The sequence below is a fragment of the Mesocricetus auratus genome, unplaced genomic scaffold, assembly GCF_017639785.1.
Source record: "Mesocricetus auratus isolate SY011 unplaced genomic scaffold, BCM_Maur_2.0 Super-Scaffold_100003, whole genome shotgun sequence".
Taxonomy (NCBI): domain Eukaryota; kingdom Metazoa; phylum Chordata; class Mammalia; order Rodentia; family Cricetidae; genus Mesocricetus; species Mesocricetus auratus.
The window spans coordinates 118,657,461-118,676,225 of NW_024429188.1; the positions used below are offsets into that span (position 1 = coordinate 118,657,461).

The 18,765-nt window shown below is 41.2% G+C and overlaps 1 protein-coding gene across 1 annotated transcript; it reads left to right on the plus strand.

Moving 5' to 3' along the window:
* Positions 1 to 2,295: 2,295 nt before the first annotated feature.
* On the plus strand, positions 2,296 to 18,242 carry Tktl1 (transketolase like 1). The gene is given in 17 exon segments (XM_040743791.1): positions 2,296 to 2,429; positions 3,987 to 3,993; positions 4,683 to 4,709; positions 4,712 to 4,785; positions 6,379 to 6,524; positions 6,527 to 6,584; positions 6,663 to 6,796; positions 8,656 to 8,801; positions 8,803 to 8,851; positions 9,310 to 9,473; positions 11,894 to 12,005; positions 12,008 to 12,049; positions 12,734 to 12,864; positions 14,475 to 14,558; positions 15,376 to 15,472; positions 15,626 to 15,767; positions 18,125 to 18,242. Coding segments are annotated over 17 exon segments (1,665 nt in total).
* The last annotated feature ends 523 nt before the right edge of the window (positions 18,243 to 18,765 follow it).

Below are 18,765 nucleotides of genomic sequence, written 5' to 3' on the forward strand. Positions count from 1 at the left end.
TGCAAAATAGCTAAGAAAATTTTGGGAAAAATACTAAATTAGGGTCTTATGCTACTGAAAAAATAGAATGATACTTTACTTTATGTAAAATAATATAATCCATGCCGGGCGGTGGTGGTGCACGCCTTTAATCCCAGCACTCGGGAGGCAGAGGCAGGCGGATCTCTGTGAGTTCGAGGCCGGGCTGGACCAACAGCCTCCAAAACAATACAGAGACACCCTGTCTCGTAAAAAAAAAAAAAAAAAAAAAAACTCTTGTGGGAAGGAAACAAAAAACAAAATATCATTGCCAGGTTGTGGTGGCACATGTCTTTGAGCCCAGTACTCATGAGGCAGAGGCAGATGAATCTATGTGAGTTCGAGGCCAGCCTGATCTACAGAGTTCCAGAACAACACAGAGAAACCCTGTCTCAGAAAACTCTTATAACCTACTGTATGGTAGGGAAAAAAGATAAAATTTAGGTTTTGTTTCATTTTTTCTTAAAAATAAAATATCTACCTTACCATTAAAAAGTAAAAACAGATAAAGATTAAGGGGTAAAGACTAAATATATGTAATAAAGGGCTAAATAGCATCATATTTAAGGAAATCATTCAAATTAGTAATCTAAGAACAACCTTACTAAAATGAAACATCAAAAGATAGTATCACATACTTCAGATAGGCTGAACTTCTAATGAACAACAAATACTTTATTTAAAATGTAGGAAAAATTTTGGAAGGCAGCTGGAGAAATTGCTCAGGTTTAAGAGCATTTGCTGCTCTTATAAAGGACCAAAAGGTGGCTCACAGTCATTCATAACTCGTTCCAGGGGATTCAAAGTCCTCTTCTGATTTCTTCGGGCACCAGGCATATACATGGCGCACATAAATATATTCAAGCAAAAATTCATACATATAAAAATAAAAAATTAATAACACTAAAAATATGAAGTGATCAGCAATTTGTGAATCAAAGCATTAATTAAATACCATTCACTGATCCATCAAATTGTGAAAAATTTAAACTGCTAATAATATCCAGTAGTTATGAGAATGTAAAGAAAGGAATACTCACATACTCTGCAAATAGGATCAGTTCAGATTCTTTACCATGCTAAATCAGGCAGCATCTACTGAAAATTTAAACGCAGATACCTTTTAACCTAACAAGAACAACAAAGTCCAGTGGCACTGGGGTGACAATTTTGGAACTCTTACAGAGAAACTCATAACTTTTGAGTCAAGATACTGCATTTGGACTCCTATGTTACTGAATCTCCGCACACCACTGGGTGCCCTACTGGTGTGAACGGTTATCCCAAATCTCTGAGATAAATAGTGTCATCTTTATGGGAAAACATAGACCAAAAGTACACATTCTACTATAGCGGAAACTTACCCAAGTCAGGCTCTGCAGTCAAATTACAGGCCGGCTTTGGACTAAACAGTCATTCCAGGCTTGTTGGACAGAAAGTTCTAGAAAGGAAAATAGCTCAGAAACGTCTTAAAGTCTCAAGATGGCCAGTTCACCACACCAGCTAAGAAACCTACTAGAGGGGTAGTCACCCAAAAACATTGGAATTCTGGGGTTTACTTTTTAATATGGTAATAAATTGTGAATATCAAGTTCATAATTACAACTATTTTAAATTTTGAGCTTCAGTTTCACAAAGTTCACTGTGTTCTCTACATCTCCAGTCACGACTACCCTCTAATTTCGGGACTTGTTTTTCATCGCCCCCAAAGAAAAACTGTACCTGAACATAGAGGTATTCCCTTTGATGAATTGATAATACAAGGAAAAATAAAATGAAATAGTAATAGTCTGTATAGAACTGAAAATGCAAGTGACAGATATTCAAAATTCTTTTGAAATGGCCACACTGAAGCAGTACTTAGTCATGTGGTGGACGGGTAAATGTATAATGAAAAGCATACACATATGTGGAAAGCGGAAGGATACCTATGGTGAAGTGATACGCATGCAACAACAGAAAACTAAATGTGCAGTGCCGTGGAAGGCTATATGTGCAACAACGAAAGAGTACATGTGTGGTGGAGGGATATGTATGTATGTATGTATGTATGTATGTATGTATGTATGTACTTGAAGGGAGAGACATAACCGGAATAAACTATAACTGAGTCACGGGCTTGTGGCGGAGGAATGGACCTGAAGAATTGAGGCATAAGTGGGTGGCATATGTGCGGAGTAATCAGTCCGTGCCAGAGCAGAGAATCCCAGGTCTTTTTAACTGAGTCACAGGCCTGAGGTAACCATTTAGTGTTGCGGGGTACAATGATCTGGTAGCATGTCAGAAACCGAGGCAAACATTGGGATGGCCCGCAACGCTGGGCCTGATGAGAAGACGGTGCAGGTGTTGTGAGACATAGCCAGCTGTCTGCGAATCTGTTCCATCAGGGCCACAAGTACTTCCACCACTAGGTAAGGCTCCGTGGGAGGTCCTTATCATGCAGTTCTTTGGTACTTATTGAAGTTATAAGGTGAATTGAACCTGCCATTATCTTCCATTTTCTACGTTCTGGAACCACCTACTGCCTCTAGATGACACATACCTGTAATCTATATACTTGGACAGCCAAGACAGAAAAATTACAAAGTTTGAGGTCAGCCTAAGCTACATAGCTCCAGGCCAGACTGAGCTACAAAAATATCCTATCTAATAGAAATGTGGAATAAGAAACCTTTTCTGAACCCTATGATATATCAGGCTTCTTACTGGCACCCCACCCATAATCTCAATCTGTCCTATAGCCTCCTATTCCTGAGTGGAGGCGCTGACTCCTTGCCAAAAGATGAAGGCCCAAGACTGATTTGCCTTCTGCTTCACAGCTAGGAGGCAGCATAGATGTTGTAGGTCTTTGTTCCTGGGACATGTAAGACATCTGAGAGCAGGGCTTGTTACTCTAGGTGACTTTTCTGTTGCTAATGAAACACTCTGACCAAAAACAACTTGAGGGGAAAGGATTTATTTGGCTTTAAATTCCAGTTCACAAACCAGGTGTTGGCGGCGCACGCCAATCCCAGCACTCGGGAGGCAGAGGCAGACGGATTCCTGTGAGTTCGACACCAGTCTGGTCTACAGAGTGAGTTCGAGGACAGCCTCCAAAACAATATGGACAAACCTGTCTCGAAAAATAAAACAAATAAAAAAAATTCCAGGTCACAGCCTATCCTGCCGTTTAGTGAATTCAAAATAGAAACTCAACCTGCTTTACTGGCTTGCTTTCCTCTCTGGCTCATACACTTTCATACACAATCTAGATATCCTTACCTAGGGATGGTGCTGCTTACAGTGGGGTGCAGCTTGGACTTCCAATCAATCATCAATCAAGATGGTCTGTATCAGACATAGAAACGGGTGAATTTTTTCAAGATTTATTTATTTATTATGTATACAGTGTTCTGCCTGCATGTATACCTGTATGTCAGAAGAGGGCACCAGGTCTCATTACGGATGGTTGTGAGCCACCATGTGGTTGCTGGGAATTGAACTCAGGACCTGTGGAAGAGCAGCCACTGCTCTTAACCTCTGAGCCATCTCTCCAGTCAGAAACGGGTCCATCTTATTGAGGCAACTCTTCAACTGAGGTTCCTTTTTACGTGACACTAAGTTGTGTCAAGCTGACAATTAAAAACTAACCAGCATACTGCATCTCTTACAAACCTGACACAAACATGGTACTATTAAACCATAACATTTCCTTTCTTGTTTGCACCATAGATCTCATGTTAATGTCATAAAATACAATACACCTTTAAAAGTCACCTATTCTTTAAGAATTCCAACACAAGTTCAGTGTCTCTTTCAAAGACTAAAGTCTCTTAAATGGGATTCTATAAAATAAAAAAGTTATATACTTTCTTCTACCAACAGTGAGAAACAATCTAAACAAAACCCAAAATCCAGCAGCATAAATCAAATCCTGTAGCTCAATGTCCATTATCTCAGAATCACTCATAATCTTCTGGGCTCCAAAGGGCTTGGGTATCTCCACCTCCCCAATTCTGGCATCTGCAGCACATACAGCTTTCTTGATGGATAGTGGCAATGAATAAATTTAGTGTCTGGAAGTTTAGGAGCAAGGTGTCACCCACCAAAGCAGTAGCATTTTGGGATGGCTTTTCATTCTGTATGGGAGCATATTCTCTCCATGGAATACTAGTAACCTGCTGTATACAGAATAATGGAAATAATGGAATAAGGGAAAGTAGAGTTACAGGAAGTTAATCACAACCTTAGCACTGCTTAGAATAATCAAATACTTTTGTGTTTATAGTTCTTTGCGAACCCATATTCTCCAAAAGATTTTACAACTGACTTGTGCACAGCTGGACCAAAGGCTATGAAAATGCTTTACATTTTCTATTTTGAACTTAGGTTCCTTCCTTTGTATTCTAAAAGCTCCAATTGCCATCACCATGCTGTGGTTTCTGTGGCAATGGGTATCTTCCTTATCTTTGTTGCCCAGTTTCCAATTTAGGGTCGGCCCCAGGACTGACCCATTATCATCTTATGACATTGATCCGAGACTTTGTAGATGTGGCAAAGATGTGGGATAGGAGGGGTAATTCCAGTGGGTCAGCAGGAGTAGCCTGCACTCAATACTAGAGATCTGCCTGAAGCCCATGTTCTGCAGCTGTTCCTATATTCACTGGGTCTCTTTTGTCTTACAGGGACTACCATTTGTTAATGTGGCAACAGGATGGGATGGTCTGGGCAAGGACTATGGGCTGCCTGTGGGATGGCATATACTGGCAAGTACTTTGACCAAGCCACGTAAGGCACTTATGAAAATCCATTTCACTGCCCACCCCTTCATTTTGCCTCATTAGTTTGAGAAGACAATGATGGTTTTGAAAGTTCTAGTTGCAAAGTATTGAAGCAGTAAATAAATTACATTTGTGGAACTGTTCTAGGATCTCTGGTTGGATATAATTGGTGACTAGAGTATTAGAGCACTAATAATATTTTCTGAGACAGTTTTGTTTTTTCTGTCCTGCAGAGTTTTGCTGTGGAATGAACAACATGTACTTTGTATTAGGAGCTCCCAGATATTAGTAACACATGTCCTTTACTGGGTTGGTTCACAGTCTCTTTCTTGGTCTCAGTGTAACGCTTATGATGAGCAGTACTGCAAGTGAAATGCCTGGTTTAGACCTGGGACTTCCTGCAGCTTCTGCTGTATGTAGTGAACACGAATCTAGAGCTCTTCTGGTTCCGTTTCTCTGGGAGTGGTGCTTATCTTTAATAGAATCTCAAGAGATAGCTACCTTGCTCCTTGGAGGCCTTGTTACAACTCAGAGAATCCCTTTGGAAGGACTTAGTTGTGTTTCCTCCACCCCTCCAGCAGCTTTCTTGTTTCATTTCTCACAGTTTATTCACACGTTTCTCACTGCTATAAATTTTCATCCATGATTGCCTCTCAACGACAACCTTGAGTTTAATAACATTTCTTAAGGGTTTGCTCTTCCAAAAGACCCAGATTGGATTCCCAGCACCTACATGGCAGTTCACAACTGTCTGTAACTCCAGTTCCAGGGGATCTGACATTTTATTAGACATGCACACAGGCAAAACACTCATACACATAAAATAAATAAAACATTTTTAAAAAGCAACTTTTTAGAACTCACAGTACTTTCATGAGGTATAGGGTGCATTTTATTGGTATAAATGATTCATGTCTCTGCTGCACAGAAGTATACTGTTTGTGGTGGAGCATAGCTCCCTAGGTAGTATGTTCCCATTAATATGATGATTTGTAATAAATTTTAAGGTCAGAAATAAAAGGTACCGATGGATGCTTTAAAAAAAATAGAGCCTTACCCAGAGTGAAATGACAGACTCTAGATATCCCCTATGTGGAAGGATTTGGCAATAGGGTGGGAGGGTGGGGGGTAGGGGAGTGCGGGAGGAGGGGAGGGAGAGGGAACTGGGATTGACATGTAAAACAAGCTATTTAAAATTAAAATAAAAAATGAAAAAAATGTGAAAAAAATAGAGCTTTCTGGAAAAAAGGTGTTTATATGTTTCAGGGACCTGCTGTCTCATTCCCTCTTGCTTACTGACAAACCAGGAGAGGGAGAGGAAGCAACTAAAGTAGTCTTAGAGCTGGAATGAGAATGATAGTCAAAGGTAAAGTCTGTCTCATGAAGTTCACACTTCATTTTCTCAGCTGCTAAGCTTGGAAAGAATTGATGAGGAAAATAGTCTTAAGGACATTCTGGAGTCTGAAGTAGCTCCCAGTGTCTCAGTCTCTCTCTCATTATGTCTCTCTGTGTCTCTCTGTCTCTCTGTGTCTTTCTATGCCTATGTCTCGCCCTTGTTTTTTTTAATCTCCCTGAAATTGATTTGCCTGGGTGGCCCAAGTGAGCCCCAGAAGGGTCTTGTTTCTTACTACTGGGTCTTCTGTCTTCTGGGTGATGGGAAGTTCACAGAAGTCTCTGTCTGGGAGGCATTGGCCTATGCATCCTGCTACAGTCTGGGCAATCTCGTAGCAATCTTTGATGTGAACCGGGCTCCATGTCAGTTGAGCACTGCATTGCTCTCTACCAGAAGTGTTGTGAAGCCTTTGGGTAATTGTTCCTTTGTTGCTGTGCCTTTTTTCTGTCCCTTCTTCCTTCTTCATTGTAATTTAACCTCCTTGATGACAGGTAGAATACTTATGTGGTGGATGGCTGTTACATGAAGACCCTATGCCTTGTATTCTCACAGACAGCTCAAGTGAGAGGCAAGCCCACGGCTGTAGTTGCTAAGACCTTCAAGGCCTGAACAAGGCATGTCAAGTGTTTCCTTCCTGTGAGTATTCAAAATATTTGTTCATGGAGCAGAGTAGACAGAAAGGGGAAATGAGATTTCCTTAGTGAACAGTGTTAATTCTGGTAACATGTGAGGCTGCATCTCTCTCTTGACCTCACTAGTTAATATAAGGTTAGGGTAAGAGGGGAAGGCCAGGACTGGAGATACCCACAGAAACAGTTGATCTGGCATAATGAGAGCACGCAGACCCTAGTCATAAAGTGGGGGAACCAGCATTGGACCAAACCAAGCCCTCTGAATGTGGGTGGCAGCTAGGAGGCCAAGACAGTCTATGGAACCTCTAACAGTGGAGCCAGTGTTTATTCCTAGGTCACACATGGACTTTGGAAGCCCTTTCCCTATGGAGGGATACTATTGCAGCCCAGATACGGAAAGGAGGGCCTGGGCCCTCCCCCAAATGATGTGATGGACTTTGATGATACCCCCTGTAGTGTCTCACTGTCCCTGGGGATTGGGTGGTGGGTGAGTTGGGGGGTCGGTGGGAAGCATGACAGGATGAGAGGACGAGGGAATGGGGGGACGGATATGTAAATAAGGGTGTTTCAAAATTAATAAAATAGGGGAAGGTCAAACTTCTATCAAGTAAGCAATGTTTTTTTTTGTCCTTATAAGAGAATGGCTAGTGGAACTGTTCACCAGTGGGAACAGGGATGGATATATATGGTTAGTATGCTATATGTAGAGGCAAGCCCATGAGTAAGGTGGTATATGTATATACATTTGTGTAGAACCAGACCATCTGGAAGAACACATAGAGAACAGAAGATTGGGAACTGGGGCTAGTGATAGAGAGATTTATTTTTAAATAAAATAATTTTACTCTAATTAATTCACAAATAAAACCATCAGCTAGTTTTAGGAAGCCACTTACGTACTTTCCCAGTCCCAAACTCTACATATCTCACAGAACTTCTATACAGTTAGTATGGCCATTCTGAAGTAGTGAAGCTTCACTAAGTGTTTTTCTCTTTCATTATTACATTTGTATTCACTTAATCCACTGCATAAAGAGTTAAAACTAGGGAGAAAATGAGACATAATGCAAGATGTCACTCTTTGCACATTTCAAGATTGTCATCTGGAATTTTCTACCTTAATTTTAGTTTCTCAAGTTTAAGTAGTTGAGGAAGATATGATTCATCATTTTTAAAAGTAATATAGACAATTTAGAATAACACTGATCATTGACTCCTCTCGAAAAATACAGCCTTATTCTTATTCTACCAATTTGGTAAATGACAACTTTACCAATGAGCCCCTGCCAGATCCTGTATGCTTAAATAACCTTCACCTCTCCCTCACATTCCTCCTTACATATCCAGTCACTAGAGTGTGTCTCATATGCATACCCTCCTCCTTCTCTCTCTACTTTCTTACTGTCACTAAGTCCCCATCATCTTTGTTGAACTACAGCAGTTTCATGAAGAGTCTGTCTGCTTCCTGTTCACTCTCTTGTGAGTACAGTACTACAACAGCAATTTTTGTATAGTACATCTGATCATTCACTTCCCTTCCAAATCTTTCGTGGTTTCCAATGTTGCTTCTGGTAAGAAAAAACTCATAAACATAATGTCACTCTGCTTGGTCTGTCTTTTCAGCCTTGTTTCCCTCATAAAACTCTCCATTCACTAGTATGTACACCCATGCCTCCTTCAAAAACCTTGGGACCTTTCTTAGGCTGTTCTTACTGCAGTTCCATCCCAGGATCCCTATGTGCAGTCCTTATTCCTGTGATTCCCATTCAGATTTTTCTCTGAAAGTCATTTTCTGATTATCTGGAAGGTACTCATTAAGCACCTGGAGTAAATATGCTTTGTTTTGTAGTAGATGTTGAGGATGCAGAAAGTTGGAATGGAAGGCCATTGCCAAAAGAAAGCGCAGATGCAATTATTAAATTAATTGAGAGCCAGATACAGTCCAACAGGATTCTTATACCACCACCCCCTGTTGAGGACTTACCTCAAATCAACATCATTGGATATAAATATGACCTCACGCCCTGTTTACATAGATGATGACATGGTAGGCAAAAATATGGAAAATTAAAGTCATGTACATTATCGTGTTTTTTTTAATTTTCTTCCTTAATACACAGGAGTCTTCATTTATCCTGATTTCTATGGATGAACCAGTTGCTAGACAATAATAGAATTTGACAGATTATTATAAGCTGTAATGATAATTTTGCCTCCTCTTTATTATGCTGAAATTTCTTCTTGTTTTGGGTGGGTGGGTCAGTTGGTTTGGGGAAAGTTTTTTTTGCTTCTTGAAATAGGGTCTCACTACAGCCCAGCCTAGACTTGAACTCACTATCCTTCTTGAGTTCTGGAGTTACAGGTGTGAACCACCATATGTGTGATTCTGAAGGATACTGTTGGTAAATCATAAATTTATCAATTATAATTTATACACCTATGAAGTAGTAACTTTTATCTAAGTGTACTCCCAACAAAGTTTTACCACTTGACTTTTTGTTCTACATGTCTACTCAAAAAGCATGTGGTTTGTCTCTAACTAAACTGGGCCTTGAAAATGACAGAGTTATTGTGCTGGATGATGATACCAAGAACTCCAACTTTTCTGACATATTCAAGAAAGAACACCCAGAGAGATTCATCCAGTGTTATATTGCTGAAAAAAACATGGTGAGTATATCATGTAGGTCTCCCAAATCTTCTCATTAACTATCAGTAGACTATGAAAGGCCTTCCACAGAAGCATTCCAGGGAAACAAGAGGTAAGTAGTCACCAAATGTCAGAGAGGTGGTTTCTTTGCCTGCTAGGCAAGGTGTAAACTGCCCAAAACCCTCTGGGCATCCTGTCCATACAGATTGAAGGCAGCAGGCTGAGAACTCTAGATCTTAAATGTCTTGAGCTCCCTAGTAGCCGTTCCATCTAACCTGTAACTAGGCGACTTTACAGGAACAAACAGATTGAGGAACTACTAGATATCTGTGAATTTGAAGTCAGTCTGGTCTATATAGTGAGTTCCTTGCCAGTCAGAGCTACATAGTGAAATCCTGTCTCAAACAATTTCTTTTAATTAAAAAATATCAATAGTTAAAATTGTCAAAGAATTAAGAAGAAATGATACTAATAGCTAAAGGTAGTACCCACAGTAAATCTGTGCCTCTGTCTCTTCCCAGAGTGATATGCACTATTCTCAAGAGAAAGGGGTCAATGTCAGGAAACCCTTCATACTCTAAAGCCAAGACCTGCCTACATAGAGAATGACAGCTCTCTCCCGTCTTACATTGCAGAAACTAAAAACAAGAGTGCTTTTCTGGACAGGGAACTAGACTAGCAGAGTTCATGTGAATATATTTTTGAAACAAGTAATCTTTGATTTTTTTTAAAAAATTCATTGCCAACATTTAAAAATCAGAAGATTTTTATGTAGAATCTAAATTTCTACATTCTCTTGAAAAGTAGAAATAACTGCCAGTGGGTTTGCATTCCCTCACAATGCCTACTGGCTAGAGTCAAGCATCATCCCTGTTTAGATGGGCATTCCCAGCCAGCTCTCCAGGGATGCTGTACTCTGTTGGCATCGTTGTTCTTTTATAGCGCATCTCTAACCCACCAATGCTGGAATTTAAGCATACCTGTTAAATAATAGGTCATCACAATGTTCATTCTTGCGTCTTTTCATTTTGCTTTTATTGTGGGGTTATGGATTCAACCCAGGGCCTTGCAGAAGCAAGGCAAGTCTCTACCACTAAGCTACATCCACAGCATCTCTTTTCATTTAGAAAAAAAGAAATGCAATCCTTATTTTTTAAATTAACCTTCCTCTAAAAAAAGCTTGTTGGTGTGATTGCTTAATTGATTACTTCAGTCAACAGCCATGTATTTGGGGCCTCACTTTGGTAGGCCTCAAACTAGGAACTTATTATGTAGCTAAAAATGGGAATAATGAGCTGGGTGTTGGTGATGCATGCCTTTAATCCCAGCACTTGGGAGGCAGAGGCAGGCGAATGTCTGTGAGTTGTAGGTCAGCCTGGTCTACCGAGTTACACAGAGAAACCCTGTCTCGAAAAAAAAGTAAAGATAAGAAAATGGGGATAATGACTAGATGACTTTTTTTGACAAGTTATCTGTGAAATAGAACCAGTTAAGGGGCAGTATCTGGAAGGAAGGGTAAGGTGGAATGGGAAAGCAGAGATGGAAAGTATCGACACATTATTGGATGGTAACAGATGATTTAAGAGAAAGTGAAAAACTGATTTAAAGGGAGGACGTCATTGCATTGGAGATACCATGTGGTAAGAAGAAAGTTGAGATCCAGATGAGCAGTGGACAGATCATTCTCAGGGATGGGCAAGCTGGTGGTTCAGGATAGAGGGCAGGGAATGGACAGGCAGATAGATAGACACTCTTTCTTTATTTGTTTTGAGACAGGGTTTCTCTGTGTAATCTTGGTTGTCCTGGAACTAGCTATTGTAGACCAGGCTGGCCTTGAACTCACAGAGATCCACCTGCCTCTGCCTCCCGAGTGCTGAGTTGGTATGCCACCAATGCCCGGCTAACACTCTGTGGAGAGCTGCGAAGATGGTGCCGGCTTCTGCCTTCCACCATCCCGATGGTGAGTGCTCTCGGTAACAAACAACTCCTTATTTGGTGTGTTCCTATCCCGCCGGGGTCACACCATCGTCATCAGATTGCTTATGCATGCTGGTGAGCCTATGGCTTGCGCACATGTGGCTGCTCAGGGTTGGCTGGCCTCGGCTATTTAGGGAGCAGGAGGGATTTCTCCTGCGGCTGCCTCCACATTGTTCATTAAGGTCCTGAATAAACTGCTTGTGAGAAGGATTCCTGAGTTGCGTCTTCCTTGCTGGTCGAGGTGGTCGTGGCAACACTCCATTTCTTAACTTGATCTCTAGGAGGTGAGAGGTTAAGTATACCACCTGCCTCAGTTCCAAGAAGAGCATAGAAAAGAGACATGCTAGGACTGCAGGATATTTAAACATGAGCAGAGTAGGAGTTACATCATGTACTCTCTGTGGTTTAATGGGGGAGAGAATAAAATCTAGGGATGTTCTACTTCCTGTTCTTTGTGTTTTAGGTGAATGTGACTCTGGAATGTGCCACCTGTGACTTGACCATTGCTTTAGTTTGCACTTTCACTGCCTTTTTCTCCTGAGCATTTCATCAGATATATATGGGAGCCATCTCTCAAATAACATCAACCTTATTGGTTCCCATTGTGGGGTATCCATTGGTATGCATTCTGAACATGTTCATGTTGATACCTTTGTTTAGGCCTTGCATTCTCTTACTGTTCATAAAAGGGATTTATTTTTGAAAAGCTTTATTGTGTGACCAGCAAATTGAACACTGACCTGAAAGATCATTTGTGTGGGTGACAGTTACATGGCTTGATCTGTTGGGGGGCTGGCAGTGGCACCAGGACCTATCCCAGGGGTACGAACTGGCTTTTTGGAGCCCATTCCCTATGGCAGGAAGCCTTGCTCAGCCTTGATACAGCGGGGATGGACTTGGTCCTGACTCAACTTGGTATGCCAGACTTTGTGGACTCCCCAAGGGAGGCCTTACCCCCTTTGAGGAGTAGATGGGGTGTGGGAGGGAGGAAGGCAGGGGGGTAGAGAAGGGGAAGGAGGAGGAACTGGGGTTGGTATGTAAAATGAAAAATTAAATAAAAAAGAAAAGGAAAAAAGATCATTTTCTAGACTAACCTGGAATATTTTAGTGAGCTTTCAAGAAAGATGGTTATGTAAAAGCTCAATGTAAATTATAGCAAGTATTGAACCATAGAGGGCTTTGCTGTAGTACAGGATGCTCTGGAGCAGTAAGAGTAGCTGCTTTTCAAAAATGATGGAAGGAGTTGAGGATGGGTTCCTAGTAGGGTTGTGTTCATGTTTTTGTTGGTCTGCGGCTTTCTCAGGTGATGACAACCCCTGTCACATAGCCCTGGAAGACTTGGCCATGTTCAGAGCAAGTCCCAACTGTAGTGTTTTCTATCCAAGTGATGCCATCTCCACAGAGCATGCTGTTTATTTGACAGCCAATACTGAGGTATATTTAAAGGATGCCAAATCAGAAAATGCTGTGGACTCTACTACAAGTTTTGAACTGATGAGAGTTTTGTTTGTTTTCCAAGCATAAAATTTAAGATTTGAAACTAGATGCTGAGATTGTCTGCATATTTACCTAGCATGCATGAGATCATGGGTTTGATCCCTTGCACTATATAAACTGGTCGAGCTAGTACACATTTACAATCTTAGCATTCAGGAGATGAAGCCCGAAGGTCAAAATTTCAAGTTCACCTTCAGCTATATTGATAGTTTTAAGCTAGGATGCATGAGCCCCTAACAACAGGTGACTGTGCACATGAATGCACTGGAATTGTAAAACATGAAAAGCTTAGCATAGGACTAAAGAGGTGGCTCAGTGGATAAAGACCTTGCTACACAAGTGTGAGTACCAGAATTCAGATCTCTAGAACTCACATAAAAACTGGACAGGGAGCCAGGTGTGTTGATGCACACCTTTAATCCTAGCACTTGAACTTGAAAATGTGTGCATTCAAGTTGGCAATAGTTATATTTACAACTTCTCATTGGAAATGGTTGAGTCATTTCATATTCACATATTTAAAGTCTTTCTTAAAATGAATAATTACAAACTATATTATGATGAAATTAATTTTTAATGTGTTTTGGGCTTTCTTGTCACCATGAGTCAGTGCCCCTACCCTGAGTTTTTGTTCCATGAGGATAGGAAAAGTCAGTGCATATCTTAGACATCTTACCAAATCAAAAAAAATGGGACAACATGGAAAATTTATCACTGAGGATATTCACTAGGGTCGTGCTTGAGATATTCCTGTCTCAGTAGCAAAATCAGATGTTAACCTGTTCACTGGTAGTTGAGCTTCTCCCTCACTCCAGAGTATGCATTTTGTTGTTAGTATGAAGAACTGTTCACTCCTATTTCCTACTGTTTGACTTATTACTTGAAAATTTATGGTTTGGTTTTCTTGTTTCTTTATTTTTTGAGAAAACATTTCTTCCTTCTCTTTCCCTCCCTCCAAATCATCCCATATACCCCTCCTTGCTCTCTTTCAAGTTTACAGCCTCTTTTTTCATTAATTTCTGTTGTTGTTGTTGGTGGTGGTGGTGGTTGTCCGTGTACCATATATATTCCTAAATATAACCTGCTCAGTCTGTGTAATACTGTATATTTATGTTTTCAGGATTGGCCATTTGGTGTGCTCCTCCCTGAGGAAGACTATTTATCCCACTTTCTGCATTTTTTAGTTACCTGTAGTTCTTTGTGTAGAGTTGAGGCCTCATGGGCTTTAGCACCCCCATCCATGTTGACTTATCTATAGCTGTCCTTGTTCACTTGATGTTTCGACAGTCATGTTGGTAAGACTTTATGAGTATAGTTTGTGACACAGTCTCATGGCACACTCTCTGTTCCTCTGGCTCTTACAGTCTTTATACCCCCTCTTCCTCAAAGTTCCCTGAACCTTACATTTGAAAGTGTTTTATAGATGTATCCATTAGGACTAGGCTCCATAGCCCTGCATGTTGATTGGTTGTGGTTTTCTGTAATGATCTCTATCTGTTGCGGTTTGATTTTCTTAATTGTAGTTCTGGTTTGCACTTATGCCACAGGAACTGTGCTTCATTCGTACCAGCCAAGCAGAAACTGCAATTATTTACACTACTCAAGAAACACTTCAGATTGGACAGGCGAAGGTAAGGGCATAAGTTTTCCTGTGTTGTCTAATATCCATTACATAAAGAGAGACATTCTGACCCTTGCTTGTGTTTTGGTTGCTTTTCCTTTACTAAATCTGTTGTGATCTTTGCCTCGTGGATCTGTACTTCTTTCAAAATGGAATATCTTTTGATGATTTTTTTGTTTTGAGACAATATCTCATTTTGTACCACAGACTGGCCTCAAACTTGGAAACCGCCTGTCTTACCTTCCTAGGTGCAGGAGATTATAGATATGTGGCAGCACACCCAACTTTATTGATTCCTTTTATAAAAGAAGGGTTTGGTTTTGCTGCTAGAAATTGAATCTAGGTCCTTATGCATGTTAGGCAAATACTCTATCTCTGAGTACATTGCCAGACTTTTTGCATTTGTGCTTATCAATTGTATGTTTGTGTGTGGCAGATGTACCACTGCATGCAGGTGTAGAGGTCAGAGGACAACCCTGAGGTGTGGTTGGTTCTCTTCCTCCCACTATGTGGTTCCAATGAATAAAACTCAGGTCATCAGGCTTGGTGATCAACACCTTTATCAGTCAAGCTATCTGGCCTATATATTTGTCAGCCCTTTCTTAAAGTTTTATCTTGAGTAAGTTCTCACCAAATTTCTCATGTTGTCCTTAAGCTTGAAATCTTCCTGCCTCTGGTTCCTACGTTACTGGGAATGCAAGTGTGTATCACTGTACCTGGCTTGTAGGTGAATTAATTAATACATTTGTTAGTGTTAGGTCAGGAACAATTTGTCTTTGAGATGGATCTTTCAATAACCACATTTTATTTTTTTGGTGCTATACCAGGTTGTCCACCACAGTGACAATGACAAGGTCACAATTATTGGAGCAGGAGTCACTCTGCATGAAGTCCTGCTGGCTGCTGATGAGCTCTCTAAAGAAGGTCAGTTGATTGCATAAACATTGACGTTACAAGCTGGGAAGAGGCAGAATGTCAGCTATGTGAAATACCTGGACTGATCTTTTCATTTTAACCTCTAACTATCCCTTATTCTGAGTCTGCTTCTTATACTAAGCTGATATTACTATTCCCCAAATGTCTCTATCCATGTCATTGACTTATTTACCATTAAACTTCTGGACACTGTCATTTCTAATGCAAAAGCTACATCTGGCCGAATTATCACTGTGGAGGAACACTACCCAGAAGGTGTGTTTGATACATTGGGTATGGTTTTGTAAGTCTGTTTTAGAAGAATTATTTTTTGGTAAAAAGTGTTTTTGTTTTTGCTTGATTGGAGATACACCATGTTCTTTACATAGCCTATCAATAGTTCAGTATACCTTTATTATACTCTTTTCAAGGGAATTCATGTTGGGGCCTCTCAGCCATTTATAGTAGTTTCTTGAACATGGAACATTGTCTGTCATAAAGCCCAGTCAATTAGGGTGGGTTAGTAGCAACATTGAGGTGGCTAATTGAATAATAGACAGGGAAACATTCACAAACATTTCTACAGCTTCCCTAAAAAAAAAACTAGCTCCTGGTAGAGGGTGGTAGCGCACGCCTTTAATCCTAGCACTTGGGAGGCAGAAGCAGTTGGATCTCTGAGTTTGTGGCTACTCTGGTCTACAGAGCAAGTTCCAGGACAGATAGGGCTACACAGAGAAACCCTGTCTTGATAAACAAACAAAACCTAGCTCCTTGAGCCAGGCTTGAGGCACACACCTTTAATATGGCACTGAGTCAGACAGAGGGGCAGGTAGATCTCTGAGTCTGAGGCAATCTGGGCCTGCACAGCATGTTCCAGACCAGCTAGAGTGTCTTAGTTAGGGTTTCAATCCTGCAACAAATCACCATGAACAAAAAGCAAGCTGGGGCCCTGGAGAGATGGCTCAGCAGTTAAGAGAACTGGCTGTTCTTCCAGAGGACCCGAGTTCAATTCCCAGCACCCACATGGCAGCTCACAACTGTCTGTAACTTCAGTTCCAGGGGATCTCTGATACCTTCACACCAACACATAAAATGAAGTTAAATAAATTTTTTAAAAAAGCAAGTTTGGGTCGGGCGGTGGTGGCACACGCCTTTAATCCCAGCACTCGGGAGGCAGAGGCAGGTGGATCTCTGTGAGTTTGAGGCCAGGCTGGACTGACAGCCTCCAAAAACAATACAGAGAAACCCTGTCTCGTAAAAACCAAAAAAAAGCAAGTTTGGGAGGAAAGGTTTACTCAGCTTACACTTCCACATTATTATCACTAAAGGAAGTCAGGACAGGAACTCAAGCAGGACAGGGTCCTGGAGGCAGGAGCTGATTAATGCTGAGGCCATGGAGGGGTGCTGATTACTGGCTTGCTTCCCATGGCTTACTCAGCCTGCTTTCCTATAGAACCCAGGATCACCTGCCCAGGGGTGGCACCACCCACCATGGGCTGAGCCCTCCTCCATTGATCACTAAGTGAGAAAATGCCTTACAGCTGGATCTCATGGAGGCATTTCTTCAACTGAACCTCCTTCCTCTCTCATGACTCTAGCCAAGTGAACACACAAAACCAGCCAATACATAGGGATACATAGACATGTCTCAAAAACAACTAGATCCTTGCAAACAAAAGAGCAAACGACCACTGGTCTACAGAGCTAGTTCCAGGATAGCCTCCAAAGCAATACAGACAAACCCTGTCTCAAAAAAAACAAAAACAAAAAAACAAAAAAAAAACAAAAAAAGAGCAAATGGCAAAAAGTAAGAGTTTCTCAGGGAGTTAAGGCTTGGGCTATGTTTGGGCTTAGAAAATAAGTAGGAGAGACAACATTCTGCTTTTATGACATAAGACCCTAAGACCACATCTCATTGGGTATTTCTCTGGAAAGGCTCCCAGATCCAGCATGGAAGTGTGGAAACCTCTGGTAGAGATGAGAGAAATACCTACCCCATGAAGAAGACAAAGACCATATCTGTCCAAGGGTACACAGAGACTGAGCACCCCATGATTCTATTGAGAGCTGGTCCATGTTGGCATCTTCTGCCAGACATTTGTACTGAAATTAATCTGACTCATGGCAGAAAAGTGGGCATTTGTCACAGTCTGCATGATTTGTACACATATTCTAGGCACAAAGACTACCCTATGAAGAGGGAGAGGCAATAGTAGTGAAGGACACTGGGTGTTGGTGGCACACACCTTTAATCCCAGCACTCGGGAGGCAGAGGCAGGCAGATCTCTGTGGAGGGACCTAAATAAAGATAGCATAATAGAAGCCATCTTAATATGCATACTGTATTCTTAGAGACTAACACTTAGTTAAGTTTCTATTTCTCTGTGCCTGCTTGTCTTCCTGTACAGCATATTTTTCAAGGCCTGCAGTCCAGGCTCTCCCATCCTTCTGCCACCTGGCCTGCACTCCAGACTCCCCCAGCTGCAGACTTGTGTCCTTGGAACATACCCTGCCAAGGAAAACTGCTCCCCCGCCCTTCTGCTACCTGCCTTACCCTGTTGGTACTTTCAATAAATGAGACTTGATCAGAATCCTGTCTTGTCTCAGTCTCTCCAGTCTCTTGTCCCCCCATTCTCACTCCCTCCCCTAGGGTCCCTGTAGGCTGATCCCGCAGGCCGGGGCAAGTGGTGCCCAATGTGGAGACCCAGGTATGAGGGCTTCGATGAAGAACGTCACTGAGGAGAGCCGGCCATATCAAAAAGAAAAGAAACAGAAGTAGTTGCAAGACAGGAGCCTACCGCAGCAACAAAGACCTTGGTAAGTGAGCGACGATATGGGACAAGAAATGAGTCAACATGAATTGTTTGTTGAAGGCCTCAAGAAGGCACTTAAGGTGTGAGGGATTAGGCTTAAAACATACGATTTATTAAAGTTTTTTGCCTTTATTAAGGAAGTTTGTCCCTGGTTCCCCACTGAAGGTACCATAGATGAAAAAAAGAAGAGAGTAAGAGATGCTTTAAAGGATTACTATAAAACTTTTGGCCCTGAAAAAATTCCTATTACAGCATTTTCATTTTGGAATCTAATTAATGAAATTATTTCCCAGAAACAGCATGACCCTTATGTAGCAAATATAATAAAAGAAGGAGAGACATGCTTAAAACCTACTGAAATAAAAAAAAAGGAGAACAGCCTAGTGAAGAGCAGGACCTTATGTCATTTGATAGTGACTCAGAAGAGATTCAAAAGAGTAGCCCACAAACCCAGGATAAGATCATTGAAAAGATACCCCAACCTAAACC